At 32.6% G+C, this 24,122-nt stretch overlaps 1 protein-coding gene across 6 annotated transcripts in view; it reads left to right on the top strand.

Annotated features, from left to right (window-relative positions):
- The window catches only part of LOC105343141 (thyrotropin-releasing hormone receptor), a 34,223-nt gene that overhangs the window by 8,513 nt on the left and 1,588 nt on the right, over positions 1–24,122 (top strand). The window contains exons 2-3 of one of the 6 annotated variants that reach the window (XM_011450364.4): positions 23,472–23,694; positions 23,953–24,001. In XM_011450364.4, coding sequence (XP_011448666.2) covers positions 23,472–23,694; positions 23,953–24,001 — 272 coding nt within the window. Of the gene's footprint in view, positions 1–23,471; positions 23,701–23,949; positions 24,002–24,122 lie in introns of all 6 variants that reach the window. The other 5 variants (XM_011450360.4, XM_011450362.4, XM_011450358.4 and 2 more) reach the window with 5 other exon arrangements.

The following is a 24,122-nucleotide window of genomic DNA, read 5'->3' as shown; positions in this document are numbered from 1 at the left end:
AAGTATATACTGTTGTAGACAGATATATAAAAATAAATAAATTGAAATCCAATTGCAATTGCATCCAAAATCACAACTTCGATTGTGTAAAATAATCAGAATGATCCTTTAAAAAAGCCCCAAGATTGTGTCAAGGGCCCTAGTGTTACCAATGATTGCAAATGTTGTAAAATAGAAAAACAAAACATACGAGGGTCAATAAAAAAATACGAAGACTTTTGTCATAGCTATGTTACTTAACGTCATATCATTACTAAATTTGGTAGACATTATTTAGCAACAGTTTCACACAATTTCCAAGAAAAAAAAGTTAATAGATTCCTTTATTTCTAAGAATTATTTAGAATCTAATCCTGCAAAAATGAGGTCACGGCGCACGGTCAAAATTTGTGTAATGTTAACAATAATCCATATAATGTTGAAAGTAATATCTCTATAGATTGGGCTTAAAAACAAATGATATTGAAACCTCAAATTAAGTTGTGTCTTGGTATTCTAAGTTCCAAACAATGACAGGATATATTGTTTTGTCGAACAGATATTAGTAACTATAAAGACAGATAGTCCTCTTTAAAATTGACTAAAAACATCGACGTCGCCGGACGTCACGACGCAACGAAAGGTACAAACAAAATGGATTTAACCCAGGAAAAAGCCGACACAAGCTGTGAAAATGCTCAATTGTGCAAAAAATAAGTCAACAGTTATTTGCAAGTTTGTGTTTAACTGTAATAAATTTTGTGGGGGTGGTGATAATTGTATTTTTAATATAAAACAGTCCGAAAGAGAGTAGAATATCTGTAAATATTTGGTCAAATAAAAAATAAGTAACGTCAACCGACTTCTAGGGTTATCCTTGCTATAAACTAAGAGATACACGGTTAGAAAATGAAAACTTTGAAGAACTAACTTATAATTCTCGAACAGATGTGTGCAAGTAAGATGTTAAGTGGTTCAGTGCCATTTTAAATTGTAAGGCTGTTTAAAATCAATTCTACGTTTAACGTCACATGAAAATTTAAAACCTACGAGGGAGGGAGGAAAAAAATAAACAAACAAATGTGTATTTATTGAAAGTCACCCATTCAGTTACCAATACATCAACATTGTCATATAATACATATGGTAGGATTCAGTCCATGTTAATTCTTGCATTTTCCAAGCAAATACTTTTGTGTAATTTGGTTTTTTTTCCTTTCTGTGAGTACATCATGTATACTAGACGAGAAGTGGAGTGACTTGCAAAGCACATCAAGTGGTACATCCAATGATTTTTCATCACCATAAACGTAGCAAACCAAAGGAAAACTTCAAATTTCCTTTTGTGGAAAAAGTTGCTCAACATATGTGACTCGCAAGTTATCTACAATCAAAGTAATGACATTATTTAATACATTTTCATAATGACACATTTTACAATTTATCACATCAGAGCTGTGTTGTCCAATTCACTGTACCTCCTACTAAGAGCTTAAGACAGTGTTCTTGAAATAACTGCCACCCTTCAAGTGTATTCCACTTCTTCTTTCCTATTATTATTACTTATTATTTTTTGTTTTTTAAAAATGTAGATATATTTCAAATGTTAGGGATTTGCAGTCTTTATCATGTGAGAACTCTAATCAGTAAATTATGCTGACTTAATGCATATAATGCTGGGGCTCAATCATATTTCTTCTTTGGCTTTCTCAGTGTTGGTACAGTAAGAAGTTGCTTAAGCTTTTTCCATCTTAAAAAAAATGCAAAAATCGTGACTTCAAAGTACACATTTTGGTTTTTTTTTAATAAGATGGGTAGTAATATGAATTTCAGTTGTTGATGGATTTAAAAAATATATACAACAAACCTCGTTTTTGGGCGAAAGTTGGTTCAGCATCTGAGGATGGTTCAGGCTCTCTGACTTGACAACCGACATCATGAAATAAGATGTTTACTGTCAACTTCGATCATGTTTTGATCCATCCTTTTTCGTTTTTAAATGTTTTTTTTTACTTTGATACTAGCGTAGAATCTCATTTTCTTCGTATTACGAATAATGAATACTTCGATGCTGTTTTTGAGCATGCTTTTCTTTATATAGGATGTAGAATTATGTTGCTAAATGAAAACCCGAACCGGGACGACTTTTACAAATCCGGATTTGTTTGTTTTTTCAAAACGACAATTTCGCCGAAACCTACGCGCCGTGGTGACAAAACATGTTGTTTTTGAAAAGGGGTAACAAAAATACCGTTTCATCAAATGGACTAAAACTTCGCATATCAATAACATAAGTGTTGGTGCCCAGATTAATCTGTTAAGTATGACTCTCATTAAAAATATATGATAGACAGCCACATTGTGTTCGTATTTTTTGATTGACCCTCGTAACTTTATTACTAAGAAAAGTACTTTCAACCAAGATTATTTATAAAAATCTTTTACTATTGTATAAATTATATTACTTATCTTAGGTCAAGGTGACTCAACAACTAAATTCTGCAAAACAAACATTATTCCAAATATATTTACATTTTGTAGGTGTATGACATGTACTTCAAAATATTCAGATGCACTTGATCTAAAAGGTCAATATAACATTCTATTTTTTTTTCTAAATTTGACTGAGAAAAGATCGGGAATTTCCAAAATGCTTCGATTGGTTATTATTATTAATGCGTCCAATGAAATATCGCGTTTCTCAATGTGTTCGGCTATGGCATCAAACTAAACGATGATGAGGTTCTCTTTGCTTGACAAGTTTAGTTTTTTAAAAAAGCTTACCGTCTTAAGAACAAACCCTAAACAGCACTTAGTAATCAAAGTAAGTTTAACTCTTTTTTATATAAATGTCACCTTCCTCTACATAGCATGGCGAGTGGATTTATCCAAACATTTTTGTGGCATGTGTCGTTTAAGCCTGCGTGTCTAAAATCGAGAACTGCGTACCCGAGCTTGTAAGTTGAGATCGACTATAGGGTGAAAGAGATCTTAGGTAGGGTCGTAGACTCGTATTATTTTGATAAAATCAAAGTTATACCACTGCATTTATCTATCTGAGGTGCAAATAACTTTACCGATATAAGGCATACCGCATCATTTTATTTTTTTTTACATTTTTGTATAAATATTTGAATAAATAATTCTAAAAAAAAAACCAAATAATTTCAATACTGAATAGATATTATAGAATGTTACTTTCAACTAGTTTCACCTGAAAACTAAAGGCTGAATTTCATTCATAGCAATTCGTATTGCTTTTTCGTTTTCTCACTTTTTAAGATTTGAAATCTACGAAATTTGTTAAGTCGTACGTGAAAAAGATCATCAGAAAATTATTTCCCTTGCGCCGAACAGTATTTCAACCAATGAAATAAATGTAAATGTTCACATCTTGTATTTTCAACCAATCACAAAGGAAAGGAAGTGCCAACCTGAAGACTGTAAATTATTTCAACTCTTTATACCGTCTTCCAAGGAATACGGTAATAACACTCAATTTGATATGTATTTATCTATTTGTCGCTGAATCATTTAATAAAACAATTATTGTTGGTTTTTTTAGGTCATTACGATGAATAAGCTACCCTCGAAGTAAAATAATCACCTCGCTTTCGGCTCAGTAAATAATGTCTCGAGTAGCTTAATCATCGAATTGACCTCAAAACCGCAATAATTGTAAATTAATATGCAAAATGAATACTGATTGTTGTCTTCTGGGATAAGATTAGTCAAGACTCATTTGACTTTTATATAAAGGCTGATCTATTTTGAGGTATTAATTGACCTCGACATTTTATTTTAACCAAGGTTCTATATTTCAGTCTAATATTGCCACTTAATGTTGTAAAACGTCCTTAATGTCTTTAAATTGCAGTTTTAAGTTTGTTTTGGGACTGAATTTTTGAGGTCCTTAATATTATCATTAATTACATGCAAGGCCCGAATGATTATCTTTTCTTCCATGACTCTTTTGTCCAGACAACGTTGAACTCAAGATCGAGTGCATACAGATAACAATATCATTAATATTTTTTCTGTCCCCTTCAACTTCTTGTTTTACTGTTGTCGCTATGAATTACTAAAAGATAATTTCAAATAATTGTCTAGCTGTATGTCTGCATCAGTAATACAATTTTGTTATTGTTTTCAAATGAGAAATTTTAATAAGAGATATTGGTTTAAAAAGTTTATTATCGTGTAGAACGGACATGACCCGCCTACACGGTTTACGAGAGACGTGACGCAATAAAGCCAGTTTGTGCAATAATGAATATTTTTAACTGGCTATCAAAACTCATCTGGCAGTCACAAAATAAATATCGGCTCCGTGATAGAAGTTTTTATTCGGTCTCGGATAAACTGTGATAATCGCTAGACATTCGCTAGCGCTTGGTGTAAGCTAATTTTGAAATAGTTACATGCATAAAACTATTGAGTTTGACCGGTTACCACTTTATAAACTGAAAAGCGAACGAAGAAAAAAGCATCATTTCAATTGATATGAAAATTAAAATACTAAACTATACTATTAATTGAAATATACTATACTATACTATACTATACTATACTATACTATACTATACTATACTATACCATACCATACCATACCATACCATACCATACCATACCATACTATACTATACTTACTACTATACTATACTTTACTCTACTATGTTCTACCATACCATACCATACCATACCATACCATACCCTACCATTCTATCAATTGAAATATACCATACCATACCATACCATACCATACCATACCATACCATACTATTGATATGAAATTTGTATTATTTTATGTTCTTATCACAAAGTTCAACCAATATTAATATCAGAAAATGAATGGTTATACTTGAGTGGCCTCCGACATATCGAATACCGTTAGTTCTTTTTATACCTGACACAAACGGGCTGCCGTAGGAATCCGAAAGATTTAATATACGTTGGTGGTGAAGCGATTATATAGTACAAAAATTGCGGTATTTGTCTCTCTGATCTCTGTATAAAATCTGTAAAATGCGGATAATGGCCATATTTGATTTCTTTAAAGTTCATTTTGCATTTCAAACCCTATTTATGATTTTATCATGTTTCATCATCAATATAGTGCATGTTAGATATTGATCATTTTATCTACTTTTTTACATTAAGCAACAATGTTTAACCATCATCTTGTTTACATGCCACTTACCTCGCCATCCATACGTACTTGTTTCCGGTGAAAGTTAGTGTTTATCAGGCACTAAGTATTTATTACATAATTCTTCTTTACAGTACAATGAATATATAACATACATATTTCAGTGCATGTACTGAGCAGTCATTTTGTTTTTGCGTGGGCGAGTGTTCGATGAATATGCATTTATTGCTCTATGCATAGATTCGATCGTTTTAATATAACTTCTTAGGTAGGCTATTTTCGTTTCAATTTATTTCGAGGTTCAATATATTTTGTGGGTTTATGAATTTTGAGGAAGCAAATAATTTTGAGTTCAATGAATATGTTGGCTTATATATTCCAAGAATTTTGCTGACACTGTTAAATTGGTTCCATCAGTGCGATGAAACCCACTGACTGTGCAGATTTGATGATTTATTTTAACAATAGTTAACAGCAATTAAACAATTCATTTGTCTCTGCAATATCCATTTTTTATCTTACGTAACACACAAAATTCTGCTCTCCATAATTAAAGGTAATTAAAAGATCCAATAACCTATTGCCGTAATTGAATAACAGTATGTTGGAAAAAAATTACCAACGGAATAAACACCACAAATTACCTTGATTAAATCTCAGATGCGATGGTTTGGAAGTTGCAAAAAACAGTTAGCGTTATCTTCGGTGATATTGTTTACTTTCGTGTATCAGGTGTTTCATATTTTGATTAAAAATTGCAAAAATATCTCATACATTGTACCATCTAATGGTGTTTAAATATTTACTGTTGGTGTCGAAACCATGTGTTGAGTTATCGTTCGTTCACAATCAAACAAATAATAATATAATTGCATGATATTTCTTCGGTACAATAAAAAAATATGAGATAGTTTTATAAAGTGACAGTACTACTTTCTCTGAAAAGGTTAAAAATGGAAAGAATATGATTTTTTTAAAATTCGTTTGATGGTTTATATAATTACCATCTTTTAAATTTACTTTATAATATTACCTATTATGCATATAACGTAAACTATGTGTATTTATTGGTTGGGTGTTTTCCTTGCTTTTGTTTCTGGTTGTTGGTATTAAGATTTATCAGCTCATTTATATTAATTTCTCGCCTATATAAATGTAATTGAAATTGGATTAAAAGACTTTTGAATGTGTTCAAACTTTTTTGAAAATAGACAAACGAATAGAAAAAATACAATCTAGTAAAATCGCTTGAGTTAAAAAAGTTGTCAAGAATTTTTTTTTTAAAAACTCAAAATCTTGTTTAAAATTATTAAAAGCTTTTATTGGGAATTCATATATGCAAGAAGGCGTAAGCGTCGTTAATTGAGATTTCGGATTCCATTTCCAGAAATGGCTTCCTTACTGAACACGCTCACATTTAGCAGCTCAGTGGCGAATTTCAAGTGTGTAATGATTATCTGGTAAAACAGAAGTCATCTGACAATCCACTGTTATCTATTACACTTCAGTTGGATTCTGACGTAAAACTGCTTCAGTTTAACAAATCCTTCTGAAACTTACGACGTTGGTTTAATTTCGTACTTTTGGTTTGCCTAGAATCAATCATGAATTGACTTCCGGTCCAGCGCAAACTACTCAGAATGAATGAAATTGCTTAGGACACAGTAAACAATCTACTAGATATTTTACAAATGGATTTTTTTTTTTGGAAAGACGTTGATTTTTAAATAGTTTGTCTAAGTCGTTTCCGTTGCAAGACTCAAAAGTACGATTCACATGTTAATAATTAGAAAAGTATTTGACATAAGACGAATTTGCCCTAACGTTTAAAAAATACCAAAGAAGAGAAAAAACATACACGCAGGAAAGTCTTTGATGAAAAAAAAAATGGTTATTTTATTGCTGAAAAAAAAGAAACAAAGGGGACATAAATCAAATCAAAACCAACAATTTCTTTTGTGCTGAACATTTTCGTACTTAACATCTAACCTTAATCTAAAGCTCTGATAAAATCTGAGAATCTGCTGGAACTGAACTAGCATCTAATTGAGTTACAGAAGATGGAAACCAATCTGTTAAGGTTTTTGCTTATGTAACACAAGTAATTAATTTGATAAAGATAGTTCAGTGTTTTCTATTTAAACGTATGTCAGCAAAACGCGATAGAAACAGATACTAGTACAAGTACAATGAAGCCAACTTTTTAAGGAAAACAGATGTGATTTAAACAGAACCAAGATCCTGTCAATTGTTTATTCAGAGTTCAGAGCAAACGCGCATTCTTCTGAAGTGGAGGGGAGGGGAGAGACTCATCCAAAATCTTGACAAGCAAAAAAAAAGGTTACTTTTGAAAATCCTAATCTGGGGGGGGGGGGGTGTAGGTATACCTTTCACTTCAATTTCACTGTTTATTTCCTTGTTTTCAATTCAATAGTGTACATTGTCCCATAACAGTGGGAGGGGAGCAACGTCATGTTAATTCAATTTTTTGTATGGAGAGAGAGAGAGAGAGAGAGAGAGAGAGAGATGCAAGTCTGTAGCTCCAGGTCTGAAAAAAAAAAGAAAAAAATTCGGATGGACGACCTGCGAACTACAGTTTCTTACGTGTTTAAAAGTTGATATTCACACTTCACAAACACTTTCGTTCGCTTTTCGATAAAAGGAAGCACCAATCGTCAGATTCTGGCGTTAACAACACTTCTAAAGTTTAATTTAATGTAATTGTTTCTTTTTAAGATCCAAAGGTTAACGAATCCCATAACTCTTTAATGAGTAATCGTTTAAATGGTATAATAGCTATTATATCTCCGTATCTTTTTATGGACAATCAAATTCAAATACACTTAAAGTTCAACAAATACTTTGATATGGGATAAAACAAGGCTGGCATTTTACAAACAAAGAGCCAAAGCAGAAACCTTGAATGAACCACTGGATATCAAAGTTTTTTGCGATATTTATCCCGCCACGAGAGGATAAATGTTGTTATAAACTTGGCGTCATTCATCACATTATACATGGATTATTAATTAGACTGAAACGGATGATAAGATAAAACAAATTGAAGCAATAATATCATCTTTATAAATGAGGAGAAACAAAACACTAAAATATGATAAATCTTTGTAAAAAAAAAATATATAGCATTTTACAATTTTCTGTTGTATACCTCCATTGCTTGCTATTAGCTAGGAACAAACGGACAAATATCTGAAGTATTCAAAAAAGCAGTAACGTTAAATCAACAACAGGGGAGCTAATGAAGAATTTGACACCAAAACATGTTTTCATGATAAGCTGAGGTGTCTTGGGATTCTGACTTGACAGGCATGGGACACCTCCATATTGTGACGTACATGTACTAAAACTTTATTTCGAAATACTAGTAATCAAATTAACTGTAATCTTATACTTTTTCTATCACACTTTTGAAGTCAGCTTAACGCAAAATGTTAAAGCGTCAAATCGCAAGTTCAAAACACGATTGGGTTTTTACATTAAATGACACGCCAAGCAAAAACCTTCTTAACTGAAAATCTTGATAATTTCAGTTTTTTAAATTGATTCTTATAGAGATTTTCCCTCTGGTTCTAATGATAACAACTTTAAATATATATTTCATTATCAAGGTGTTGCAAGAACGCATTAAAATAAAGAAATAGTAGTTTATGCTTTGACATCGACCGCGCAAATATGGGCTACATAATTGTTGCTATAATTACTATACATATTTTAATACAGTATACATGTATTCATATTCACTATAGAATTCTTATTTTCATTCAGTGTATTTCAAACAATATGTACATCAAATCTCCGCATTTTAATTTTTTTTGTAGATGATGTAAATTATACGTGTAATATTGTCTGATATCAAACAATCTAGAAACAAATTATAAAGTTATATTCACCTGCACGTGTCCTAGGAGGTCAATATAACATTTGATTTTCTCTACATTGGACTAAAATAGATTGTTCTGACAAGAAAAGATCGCCTTTCTCAGTTTGTTCGTCATTGGCTTCAAATTAAAATATTCGCATTATAACACTCAATTTGATATGTCTGTATCAATTCGTCGGTGAATCATATAATAAAGTAAATATTGCTGTTTTTTCGATCAATACGATGATTGTGTTACCCTCGCAATGAATATTCACCTGGGCTCCGGCTCGGTGAATATTGTACTTCTCAGTTAGCTAAGACCCCAAAGACAGCAATAATTGTATATTATTATATTGTGCATGTACTATGCCAAAAAGTAGTCAGGGTTTAATACATAGTGGATTAAGGTTTTCCTACAAAAAATTCGTCGTGCTCTATTTTAGAATAGTATGCCTCCGCAAGTATTTTAGTAAATTGATTCATATTTCATTCAGATCGAATGAATGAAAATAACGTAGTGTTTTTAGATCACAAAAAAAATTAATAACTTGGAAGTACCGAATTTTTTTTTCTTGTTCAGCACAACTTAGGTCAACATTCTGTGTTATTTATTTGAAAAGGGCATATATTTCAACCTTTGTTTAGCCCTAATTTATTTATTTCTAAACATACAATATTTTTAATCCAACAAAATCTTAAAATATCACTGAACCAGGTGAAGAAAAACTTTATTAAGGCTTAGCATAAATTCCTTGAAAAAAAAAATCAACATTTCATCTTGTCTTATACAACCCTAATCAGAGATTATTTTTGGCTAAATTTCAGAGTTCAATTACTTACAAATAAATATCGGTGAATTCTTTGCATAAATTGAAACAATAAGCTACAGCCATTTTTGAAATAAAATAAGAATATTTCCTAACGTAGTGCACTGGTTCGCCACCAAACATACATTGCATATGCCATTAGATAATGGTGGTGATAGATTATACTCGAAATTAAAAATATAATGAAACTGGTATCTTTTAACAGCAGCTTTTGTCTTCTAGCTACTGACACATTTGATTGATTATTCGTATTGTTGGTTCCAGAAATATTGCAATGCAATTAACTGTAATAAAAATCAAGAGGAAATTTGGTTGGAATAACCTGTCTCCAGATTCAAGGTCTTAAATATGGTCTTGACTAATCTTATTAATGATGAACGAAACAAGGACATTTAACCCCCCCCCCCCAAATATGTTGAATAAATCTCATCGTCTAAAGAAGGACATTATATTGTAACAAGCTTATCTTTTAAAAAAGATTGGTGAGCTAGCGCTGTAGCAATCATAAAACACAGAAGCAGATTTCTAAAACATTGGTTTAAATTTCTGAATCGATTAATTAACAATAGGAAGGCACAGTGGTGTACTGGAATCGTGCTGGAGTGGGGTCTCAATTTAAAATTGTGAATCTAGAGTGGGCTACACATCAGCAATGGCATAGCTCATTGGCTGTGCCTTAATCATTATGTATCTACTGTAAATTCAATTTCGAGGTGAAAATTTTCAGGAACCATTGGTACTGTTTTGTAGCAATCGTATCTTCTCGGGCCTTTCCGGCAAGCTCGGAAAACATATCCGAGGTTGTCTTCCGAGCTTGAAGGAATTTAAGATAAAGCTAGCTACATGTTATTTATTATAATATTGAAAATAACTTTGCATTATAAGACCGAAGCTACCATTACTTTTTGACATTAACAATAAAACACAAAACTTCACGTGAAGATGATAAAACGAAATTCAAATGGTACAGTTTATCTACAGTAGTACAGTATTCCCAGAATCCCCTACTATGAAGTCGAGTATGCGTATTCCAGTGAAAAGGACTAACGTAGTTGCTAGCGCTCGAGAGCGCTAGCAACAAGTTTAGCTTTTAAAAAAAAGCTTACCGTCTTTAGAGCAAACTCTTAACAGCAATAAGATATCAAAGACAATTTAATTATTTTTTTTTATATAAATATCGCCTTCTTCTCCATGCAATAGCGTGCCAAACTTTTTTTTTTTAAATATGTGACTTTTAAGCGTGCGTGCTTAAAATTGAAAATTATTTACAGCGTGTTATTTATTTGAAATCAACTATAGAAGGTAAAAAGAGATCTTAGGAAGGGCTGTATCACTGTAGTAAAATTTAATTAAAGTTAATTAAAGTTAATACAACTGCATTCAGTATCATTCATTTTTACTGATATTAGTTTCACCGTATCTAATATACAAACTTCAATCGCAACTTCTCGGGCCTTTCCGGCAAGCTCGGAAAAACACCTCGAATGTATTACCTAGGCGTCCATGACAACCCCCCTTTTTGTAAAACTTGAAATAAATAGACCACATTTTATGATCTGTTGAGATGTGAGCTATACTTCATTAAAGTAAACGATATACACTAAAATATAACACAGAAGCGACATACAAGACTGTCTAGCCGATACTTATTTTAATGGGAAGCGACTCCATTTTGTATAAAATTCTAACATCCGGTGATGTTAATACATTCGAGGTGTTTTTCCGAGCTTGCCGGAAAGGCCCGAAAAGTTGCGATTGATACAAACTTGTTTACTGATATTAGCCATACCGTTTCAAATTTCATTGGTATTTCATAATTTGTATAATCAAAACAAAAAGAAAAAGACAAATTATTTCAAGAGATGTTACAGAATATTTCTTTCAACTAGTTAACAGAAAAATGAAAGCCTGAATTTCACTAAGAGCCATTTTTATTGTTCTTTCGTTTTCTCACTTTTTAAGATTTGAAATCTACGAAAATTGTTAAGTCGTACGTAAAATCGATCATCAGAAAATTATCTCCCTTGTGCCGAACAGTATATCAACCAATGAAATAAATGTAAATTTTCACATCATGTATTTTCTACCAATCACAAAGGAGAGGAAGTGCACAGCCCGGAGACTGTAAATTATTTCAACTCTTTATACCGTTTTCCAAGGAAGGCGGTAATAATGTTCTTGGGATTGAAATTATCATTTGATTTATTGAAAATATATCGGAGTGCTATCTAAAACAAATGTACAAGGGTAGGGAAAAGAGGAAAAGAAAAATATACGTTGAGTGCGTAATTAATACAAATTCAAACAACAGGAATATGAATTATATTGTTTAAAGCAATTAGTTGCCGTTGTAATTGCAACCGATGCATCAAGTTAAGGTGGGAGTTGTTTCAGTGAGTAACAAGGTTATGAGAGTTTTATGCTTGCTACGGCTACGGGAGGATAAACATGTATTATACGTAAATGGGTATAGAGTCGAGTTTGCTTTAGCCAAAACCTTAATCCATATTGTAGTTTATGCGCAATTGCATTTAACTGAAAGGCATATTTAACTCAACAGAGACATAAAATCTTCAATTTGAGTGAAGACAACACTTTTGCAAATGAACATAAATAACTCGAATTTTCAGATAGAAATAACACAATAATGGATAAGTGATGTAAAACCATTGGCATCTTTAATCTATATTCTAGTCAAGAATTTATGAACAACTGCAATAATGGCGACCGTCCCTAAGAGCATAAACGATGATAGTTTATCACGGCAATGGGAATATGGCGTGCTTGTTTTGCATTCAGACTGACTGCGTTATTAGACACAAGCTCACTTAAACATAACTCACCTAATTCCTTTTTTCCGTCTTAGTTTGATTACAAAAGACATATTTTTGTAACAACCTTTTATCTTAGATTTGTTGATCCTGCAAAAATTTATTAATGATTTGAAAATAAAAATTTTGACCCTGGGAAGCAGAATATAGTATCATGTTGGCGAACAAACAAACGATAAAATCCGTAATCACTTGAAATTGACTTCAAAACAACAATACAGATGACTGAAAATGATCAAAAAGCACATGAATGTCGCATACAGATTATCTGAAAATTGCAACATGCAATGCAATCGTTCTATTAATCTTAATTATTAAATTGTTAAGGACATTCAAGAGAACCTAGAAAAGAGTGAACTTTCGTTACAGATACAGATTTTTGGAAAGACAAAGAAAAATAACAACTTTCACTCCTACAAATGCATTTTTAAACAAGACATTTTTTAAGTTTGTTACAATTATTAAAAGTATAAAGGAAATTTAATCATTTTATCACTTGAAGAGGGTTTACTTATGCATGACTAAACCTTTAAAAATTAACATAGAACATATGTATTTGTACTGTCACGTGAATCAAACGTTCAAACCACTGAAAATACAGCATGGTTGAAGATACACGAACTTTAGTTCAACAGTCTGTTCTTAACTATAACTGCTCTTACGATTTATGGCTTTTAGTTCTTTTGATATTGTCACACTTCGAAAGTGCAGATATTCTTTGATGCAGATATTTTTTTGTCTTTGGTGTATTTTTTTTTTAGTTTAGTCGGCAATTTGAAGGGTGTTTTTTTTATTTTGGAAGAAATGGCACTTAGTAGCCTTCTAGCATATGAGATATCAACAAAAACAAAGACATTTTTCAAGGCGTGTGATACTGATGGAAAAATATTTCGTTGACATGGAACAAGGGAAAATGTGAAAGTGGTTTTTTTTCTTTGTTTCCTCTGGGTTTTTTTCTGGGGGTTTTTTTTACGAACACCCAAGAGGTTCCGATCTCCAGTAATCTCCCAAACATCGTCTTTCAGAGACAGCGAGCTCGACGCCTGCGTCACAAATAATGACAGCAGCTGGAATCAGCTCGATATTTTGAATGTTTCCAGGAAGTTGTCTGCATACTTACCCCACACAAAAAATGACTGATCTTGAATTGGAACATTTTAAATGTTTGATATTTCTTTCTTTAGTGCATGACTAAGATTTTGACTGTACATTAAAAGAAACATCTGCGTCGTATATTTCAGCTAAATTGGGATTTGCGTGCCACATGTTTCATGTCATACAAAGAAGATGATAGGTAAATGTCAAGGACATATCACAGGGAACTGTTGCACTTAAGATTGGTTAAATTTCAAATTTATTGTATATGTAAATTAAATGTTTGGCGATAAATGTGTGAAAAAAGCCAATATTACTAGATCGGAGTGTGTGTGACTAATTTTAATATTCAGTCCTTTTTTTCTGCCAATGTGACCAACATTTTATGCGTATAAATTATAATGACTCAAAGTACATGAATGTCGAATAATAAAAGCGGACTAAGACGCTTACACAACATCGGTCTCATTTGTCAGAATTTACGTGGAAATATCGTGGCACCGTGAATTTATAGGAAAGGTCTCGATTAATATCGGATTATTACAACTTATTTCAGTCAGTTGCATTTCTTTTGAGTTTGCACCAAATATACTTTTCACCGCATTGTATATCACCAGTCCATTTGTTTTAGTTAGAACAAGCGCAGATCCAGATTTTTTTTCCAAGGAGGATCTGATTGATATTTGAGTTTGCCGGGAGGGGGTTCCGAGACATAATTCTGGTAATTTTACAATGTAAATTTGAGAAATTTCAGTTCTTAAGGGGATCTTGAGGTTAAGTTCCGTATGTAGAAGATCAAATGTCAAGGACATGAAATGTAGATGTGCGCATTGCGTTACTATACAGTCATCTAGACTGGAAATAGAATGAAGAAACAATAACATGTGTAATTAATATTCTTGAATTATGAATATTTTTTTCTTTCTAAAGCACACAAAACAAATGAATTTCTTTGTTCTCAAACTGTTTTTTTGGGAGTTGATTTTAATCAACTCTCTAATGCAGTCACTCTGGCAAACTGAAAGTGAAACAGTGTTTGGACCTAAGCACAAATCATCACCGCTGACAAGTCTTAGTTCTTGAATATAATAGAAAAATTCGACGTAATGTATGCTGAAGCATTGTTTTCAAGGAAACTTATCTATAAACACTTTGAAAATAGTAAGATTTTATATAATACGAACAATTTAGATATTTATTTAGTCTCAAGTATTCCTACGCCAGAGTTTAATATAGTCTCGTTCAACCAGACGCTCGTCTCCGACAAACAGAGAGGCTCTTTTGCTTGTCGGAGATTAACGGAGACAGCTGAGCGTCTGGTTGAACGAGACTGGGGTTCAATATCAATAGTGCTTGGATCCACACAATTTTTAGAATTGTTTCGATTACTAATACATAGTTTGAAATCTATCTTTAAATATTACACAACATGATTTATATGGGGTTTCTCTAAATTCTTGTCTGAAAAGTCTAATTAAAATTCATATTATAAAAATGTGCGTAATTTAAATACAGACTAGAAACTAATTGCCACGCAAGATAAGTTGATTTTAAAATAAATGATAATCGATAAAATCAACTCCCGTCAGTACTTCAGTACTTTGATTTATAATTATAAGTAGGAAGTATGTGGTAACATTAACGTTTTGATGTTTGAGATTCAGTAGAAAATACGTACAATTCAAATTCCTATCGGAAAATGGGTTTGTATCATATAATGGTACAGGGACTAATTTCATGCGTAGGCATTCGTGAGAGATAAGTAAAAAGGAGCCCTCTATCGCTGGCTCTAGGATCTCTGACATTCCTTCTAACAATACCAATCACTGCTTTTATTACCTTGTGTAGATTTTCTGCAAAAGAAATGATCAAACGAGAACGCGGGATTTACAAATTCACATAAAGCTTTCCGCCATGAAAACTATAACCTAAATTTACACGAAAGCATAATCCGGAAAAGCATTAGGACGCTGACAAATTATTTAGATATAATTCTTTGTCACGAGATACTATGTCATAACGTAACATTTTTTACGGGCAATATAGAGCCGCCGCTAATATCAAGAGACATCCTTGTTTGTACTGAGTTCCAAAACACCAGCCTATAGCTATAGGACTGTAGATGGGGAATTACGATAGCTTATTATTTCATAAAAAAAGAAAAAAAATATAGTCACAAAACTAATGTTCTTTAAGCAATCACATAGATTTAATGTAAGCACGCAATTCTTACGAATCTATTCCGTTTGTCGTGCATTGTTAATTACCTCCAGTAGCCGGGCTGCTTTTATTGTTAATGTCACATGCATTTAATCAGTCGTGTTTGAAGTTCACTAGAGTTTGAAACCATGGGGAACAAATTGACATTTATTGCGTGGACCCTGAGGTCCACGCAGAAAATATATAAGCGAGGTTAAACCGGATGCTATGGGGAAAATTTAGCCTGCGCATGAGCTAGCCTGGTTCCTGTGCGTAATGGGTAGCTCAGGGAACCAGGCTAGCATACTTTCATCTGAATCGGGATCGGGATTCCATGCCATATGCACATAATTAATAAGTGTAAAGGCGCTGTAATTGTAAAGTTGTCGGTAAACAGTACAGAAACAAACTATTCATTTTAAAGAAATGATCGGGATGATATAAACCGTTAGTATTATGAAATAAGTTAATGTTATGCCGAAACTACAACTTGCATCAAATAGCATATATAATTTGCACCGTTTTGTTGTTTTCCGAATACATATGTAGCTCAACTTTACTTTTTTAGTTGGCGAGGCTAGAGTACATGCCGATTAAAAGTTTTTAAGCATTTAAGTATGACTGAATAGTTATGTGACTGTATATAATTTACACAAAGCTGTCACTGCATAGTAAACAAGATAGTGTAATGTGTGCGCAAATAGTAGAATTCGCCGAATGTCTGATACTATATTAATCATTAATATAGATCATAATTATTTTAGAAGTATGAACCCATTAAATTCCGAGATAAAAAGTCAGGGCTATACATATACGTAATACAACGTACAAATTTTGTAGTTAAAAGCAGGGGGCTTGAATCGGTGGAATCTTTGAAAATCTTAAGGCTTTCACGTTTTCGTTGGAAACACATGCAAATGGTCCACGTATTGCAGTCCTTTTTTAAAGGACAGCAACTTGTCTCTTTGTTTTCTCTATTTACGTGTAAATCGTCATAGGCAGAATTGAACTGGGAAAAATCTAGTACGGGTTTTTATTCTTTAAGTCGTAGAATGATACTGTTTTATTTCCCATTACGATAATGATACACAATGGTCCAGTCGCTTCAAAGCCTTTAGTGACTTCGATAGTTTTTGTAATAATCACAATTTATCACATCACTGATTGAGTTATTGTAACGCTGTAACTTGTATCTGTGAGATTCTGTGAGAACTCTTGTAATGCTCTTTACAGAATCGTTTCTGATCTCTTGTGATTCAGTCAATTAAGTCATTCTGATCACTCTCGCCCTTTTCCGTTACCGTTATTTGCGGTGACGGAAATGGCCGAGCAGTTATACGGTTGTCAATATATACGTCGGCTAATAGAATCAGGGACAACAAGGAACAATAGTGTGGAATCATTTGAATTCGTGGGGGCCAATTATTCGTGGAGATATATTTTCGTGGCGTCAGTTTTAAGTTTTAGTATGAAAGATATCATAACTCTCTTTAAATGGTTTTTCGTCTAGGGAAAGGGGCACTGAAGAAAATATAGCGACCATCAATTCTAATGATTACACAATAACTGTATAGTATAAACTTAGCTACACCCACTGACGACCAGTAATATCTTCATCCAATTTTTCTGTGTGTGTGTGTGGGGGGGGGGGGGGGGGTCTTTTCAGGTAAAGTTCGAAGCTGCCGTTGATGGATGTCAAAGAAAATTTGTACCGATAGAAGTACATGCTTTTGTAAAGCAAAGGGATTGGTCCGTTGGTCCGTTTTCACAGTTCTGTATTTACATCTACTGTGTATTTTCTTGTATATTTCTGAAGAAAACAGATTGTGATTCATACATTCTCTATCAAAAACTGCCAGGGCTTTGATAAACACAATCCAGATCCAACTAGTTTATCGATCGATTGAAACATTTGAACAGCAACCTAAAAAAAAAAACCGGAGTGAAGGAAATGACGCCAAATCAATTCAATTAATCGTATTGATGTACACTAACAGTAATTGAGCTACTTTTACCTACACTATATGATTAATGCAATCAATTTTTTGAAACAGATGTAAATATATACAATAAAAGGCTTTCTTTGGCGATTTATGTATGCTGGTGATGAAGTTAGCGAGCATTGAAAAAAAATGACATAAGCCGCTTCTGCAATGCTCGCTACCTTCATACCCGCATGAACCAACAAAATAAAGCATTTTATTGTTTAAGAGCGCTGGATGGTCGTGGCCATTTTAGGCTATTTTTACCTCCTTTTAATGAAGAGCTCGGTATAAAGATGAAGGAATAAGTTATTTAAAGCTAAACTACTAGGATTTGGATGTTTTCTTTACTTAATACTAGTGTATGGCCAAAAATACAATACTTTTAAAAATGTTTAAGGCAGATCTGATGGGTATTTGCTTATACATTGTATGCCCTATTTGCCGAGAGAGTAAGTGGATTCCTTTGTGGATTAGTACTATGAAACGAGTTGAAAGATAAAGGGTTTGAAGTGCTTTGGGTTGACGTCGTGACTTACGTGATGTATCAGTACACTCAATATCGATACTAGTAACAATTTGACTGGCCTGCAGCTTTGCTTACTATTCATGCAGTATTACCAAACACAATATATTGTCTTCCGGAGGCTGTGTCTACTACTAACTGTTACATTACAAATGCATTTGGTTTTGACATGTAATTTCGTTTACAGTGATATTTACATGCACCGTAATATTTCATGCTGTTTCAATAGCCGCTACTGGAATATCAACCACTTGTTCCGTTCAAGTATCTTTGCGTTGCAAATGAAGATAGAGGGGGGAATTCGTGTTGAGATAAGGCATGTTTATTGTAAACGGTGAGCTTCCGCAATTTAAGTCATTGGTGCCATTTAGACGCGGCGATCAAATAATGCATTGATTGATAGGCAGCAAATAGAACAATTTCCAAGATAATATTTTACATGACCTTTGTTATTGGACAGAAATTGTAATACTTGATAACTGAATTCTTTTATCATTGCGCAATCTGCTTGCGCATATTAATTGAAAATCAACGGATTCACTTCTTGTTGTGTGTGTGTATTCATATCAGAATAATATCTATAGGGCGAATAATTTTTGTGTGAAACAATTTAAACCTAAAAATACTTCACCCTAGCTTATTTCATCGACATAATCGAGAATACCCCCCCCCCCCCCCAAAAAAAAAAAAGTTTTTCCTTTAAAAGCTTTACTTACTGATTTTGTCAAAATCAAAACAAAGATAAAAGAAAAATGTGCGTAACATAATAAAAGGAAGAAAGATGTAACAGATAAACTTTATTCCTTACAAAAATTTAACAACTGAGAGCTATATAATAAACAAAATACATGTATGTAAAATAACAATAAATATATTGTATCTAACTGCAGCGGGATGCCATTAATTGTATATTTCCCATGCAACATGATGCATGTCAAAAGCAGAGTTGTTTATACTTGTAAAAGTATGAAAACTCAGTGCATGTAGAAGACAGGATGCGCTTTTCCTTTTTAAAAACAAATTGTTCCGTTTGTAAAGGACTGTTAGCTTTGAAAGCTTTATAAATGGTCTACCTTGACTTAGTCAAAATACGTTGAATTGTCTGCTTTTGTTAATGAGTTATATACTGTGGTTTCATTAATATTCAAGAGTATCAATTTTCGTGGTTAAATTAAAGCGAAAATCACAGTTTCAAGGATACGTAAATTGGTGGCCCATGACCCCATCAATACAAATTGTTTGTAGAAATTGCACTTCAATGAACATTTGATTTCATGGGTAAACTTAACAACGAAATCCACGAAAATTGGTATTCAACGAATAATGATGAAACCACAGTATTGCTCGTAATGTTGGAAGGTTTGAACATAAGTTCCAACAACCAACGAGAATCTTATTATAAACGGAACACATCCGATCTTGAAACTTCCCTGTTATATATATAAAAAAAAAAACAAGCAAGCAAACAAACAAAAACAAAAGGAAAAAAGGGAAAAAAAAGAAAAAAATGAAGATAAATAAATCAAGTTAAATAGAAAACATTTGTGATGAACATACTGTGCAGTTCTACAGATTTTGCCGGTAAGTTAAGTTTTTCATCTCTTGCAATACCATGTTCTGTAGACCTTTTTGATGATACTTGAGCAAAATTTTGCTATTCTAATGACTACAGCGTTTGTGGTTTGGGGGTGATTGTTTGGGGATGGATGTATTATTTTTACCGTACTAATGATATCCTTCTAGTTACTCAGTGTTAAAGAAGATTGAAGGATAGAATACCGCAAACGCCCGTTTTGTTTAGTCATTAAATTCAATTTCAAATTTTTTCAATTAAATCTATTTGATACTGTTATAATAAAAGTTTGCAAAATCACAATATCTAACTACAATGTATAGATTTGAATATTTTAACAAACGAGAAGAAAAAACGCAATTACCTTTAATTTTAGTGGTATCGAACCCACAACCTAAAAAGCCTACTTATGTAAGGTTTCCTAATTTCTGGTGCTCTAACCACTGCATTTTAAAATGTGTCATCTCTCCACGTTTGATTGAAATCGATTTGTTTTCCGTTAGACTTTAATTAGAAAATTACAAAAATACGGAGCACAAACTCGTGCTATAAACAAAAAGGCGTTGAAGATCTAATTAATGACACTATTTGGAGGTTTTTATACGCATACGCCAGTGTAAATCAAGATATTCCAAATATTGATCATATTTAAGGATTACAAATCGATGTTATGTTGAAAATATATATATATATATATATATATATAACTTTTCAGTACCTTATCTGTCCTTATATAGGCATTTTACACGCCTTATCCACTCATCTTCTTTGTAAAACAAAATTCAAAATTCATGGTTATTAAAAACAAAAAAACGGATGAGAAATGAAAAAACATGAACAGGTCAATAACTTTTGTTTTCTTCCAGAATTTTTTTAATCTAAGCTGAGACTAGCACAATTGTACAATAAACGTTGTGTAATCTGAAAGAAAAATTGGTTAATAGCGTTACTGAACCGAAAGTCCTATGTAAATTTTTTGAATAGAGGGCAGATTTGGGTGCGCGAAACACTAGAATTTAGGTTAATAAAATATCACAGTTATCTATAGCCGCTAGATGAGATGGACATAAAAACGTTAAAGCAAATTTGTTTGTATATTGACTTTAAATCACTACTATGTGATAAAACTTATCAAAATTATTGAAAATATAATTATTTCGGCTATTTCATACAGCAATGTCAAATGTTCATATCTAACACTCTTTTATACAATCATCTGCTATGTAAACCATGTGTTACAAAGTGCGTACATCGATATGCATCATCAATAACTTGAATCTACACCATAAATATAACCAAACCCAAAAAAATACAAAAAGCCATGGAAAACTATCTGGAAGTCTTCAGTACAGTATAGCTTCAAAGGTATCCAGGCTTGGCGTTTTGCCGTCACTATCTTAAACAGACGGCGTTTGGCCAAGTGGCATAACTTCCTCTATGTACTATTATAATTCAGGGCATTGATCCTATCTAAACTTTTAAAAATAAAATAAAGACCAAAACGATATCGATAATCATCTCTAAATGAATCAAGAAGTACGGTACCAGTCGAACACTCGGAACTGGTCACGTGACTCGTGTATATGTTGTAATCAACAGTCTGTGTTTTCAAAGGGGGAATTCATTTCATACAGGATCGGTGAACTTTTTTTTTGACGATAATGAATGAAGATGTCGTATCTTGTCAGTCAGTACACTCAAACCTCGACAGAATTTTCCGTTACAAGGATAGGTAACGAGGGTGCAACACGGAGCACGTCAACTCTGCGAAATAATGCACTTTTTCTCTCTATCATGCATGGAATCTACCGCATTTGTTTCATACTTTTTGTGAAACGAGTTTATGACTCGATGTCGGAACCAATTGTTTCATGTTTACGACAATGTGAATGAAAGATTGGGGGAAATAGTTGTGTCTGTGGTTTTTTTTTTCTTTTCATCTGTACTTTCATTGTCTTCAGTACCTAATGAAGTATGATTACCTCAATTAATTTGGAACAAACCGGGAAAAATAACATTTACAACCACTCTGATTAGCGAAAAGAGAAAATTACGCAATTTTTTCAGCATGCTGTAGTACAGTAATCGCATAAGTTGACTCATGAATAATAAATCAATATCATTTTTTTGCGATCACACTTGAGCGATGTTCCGGTATACGTCTAAATTCTTTTTTTTTCTCTCCATTTTATCTTTTTCCCTTTTATCTGGAACAAACATCGTTAAATGTTAGCACCTCTCGCTAGTTTTCAAGGACATGAGAATGTCATAACCCTTGGAGTAACATTAAAAGACACTTCACTTTAGACGGGGATACACTGTATCATAAGATGGGATCAGCAGAGAAAACTTCAAAAAATTGAGATATTTCTTCCAATATTGTTCCAATGGATGAGACATATAACACATAAATTGATATTTAAATGCATTATCATTCATATATGGTCTTCATACGTAATAATCTTTTGATTATTGATATTATAGATTCACAGATCTTTATTACGAAAATTCTTTGAAATTTTCTTTTTAATGCTTTAAACATCCAAAAAATTTCCTTGAAAAAAAAATAAGATTTTGAATTTGAACCTAATATGAATCAATTATTTTTAAAAGAAATGTTAAATGTAAAATGTTGGCGTTTTAATTGAAATTTATAATGACAAATTCCTCTTCATATGAATAACGTTTCGATAAAAATGAAAAATAATATCACACTTTCTATAAAAACCGAAAACACTAAAAACCTCAATCGGGAATGCAACACATTCTTTTATAAATTTAAAGAACTTCCGCCTTGACTTACTTAAGGAATAAAGAATCATTCTTTGAGTATTATGAGATGATAATTTCGGTCGGGGCGTGATCAAATCCAATAAAGCCCGAAGGGCTTTATGATAGATTTGATCATGCCCCGACCGAAATTATCACCTCATAATATTCGAAGAACGATTCCTTATTACTTATATTTACATAATTTTCAGCCATTCTTCGATTAAATGTTTAAATATAAAAAATCAAACCCCGCTGGCACCGCATTTGAAGTTATTGGACTGTATAGTACAAAATCGATACGTAGTGTTATCACAGGCAAAGACACTGAAACATGTAAATATAAAACATAACTTGTCCAATTCTAATTTCAAAAAATTAACGGTAGGGAAGTAAACAATCTCATTTTAGTTTAACAATTTAAGTTTTGGTTATTCAGAAGCCCCTTCCGAGCATATTATTAATACGCTCGAGAAATCTTCTTTAAATATGGAAATTTTTAAATTATAAGCATGGAAGAGACCGATATGAAACTTTTGTAGTTAAAACCAAAACATATACTAACATTTACAAAGAACAATATCATTTAAGTATTAATTTACAGACCGGAAACGCATCATTTGATTATTTTGGGATTGTTGCTGTTTTTTTCACGCAGGTTGTGCGCATGCTCATAGTGATAGTGGTGCTGTTCGGAACCCTCTGGCTCCCGTACCGAATTGTTGTAGTGTACAACTCGTTCCAAGACAGCCTGCTCCAGTTCAAAGATTCCTGGTTCTGGCTCTTCTGTCGAAACATGGTCTTCATCAACAGCGCCATTAATCCCATTGTGTACAATATGCTCTCCGTCAAATTTCGCCGGGCATTCCGAGACATCGTCTGTAAGGGTAAAATTTCATAATTACTCCAATCCCTTTTTTTTATACATGTAGTTCTGTATTCTGAATCTTTGTTTTGTGTGTGTGGTTTTTTTTTACATACATGTAGGTGTTTTGAAAACCAGTTTGCTGTGCTTTTGACTTGACATGATATGATATTATATTGGAATGCTGCATATTCATATTGTCTGAACTTTACCCTGATCTCTGTGGGCTGATAAACACATAACACTTTTCTATGATTTTTATTTTTTTCAGCAGACAACCTTGCAAAACGTGAACCGTCCACTTCTTTGGATACTAAAACAAGGTACCTATTGCTGAACAAAAAGTAAAAGTAATATGTAAAAAGTATAATTGTAACCAATTTTGTAAAAAAATCCAAAAATATATAATTATTTCATAAAACAGTAATAAAAGCACTACTAGTT

This window comes from Magallana gigas, chromosome 3 (assembly GCF_963853765.1).
Source record: "Magallana gigas chromosome 3, xbMagGiga1.1, whole genome shotgun sequence".
NCBI lineage: Eukaryota > Metazoa > Mollusca > Bivalvia > Ostreida > Ostreidae > Magallana > Magallana gigas.
Note: the sequence above shows the minus strand (reverse complement) of the source record. Positions and strands in the feature narration are given on the sequence as shown.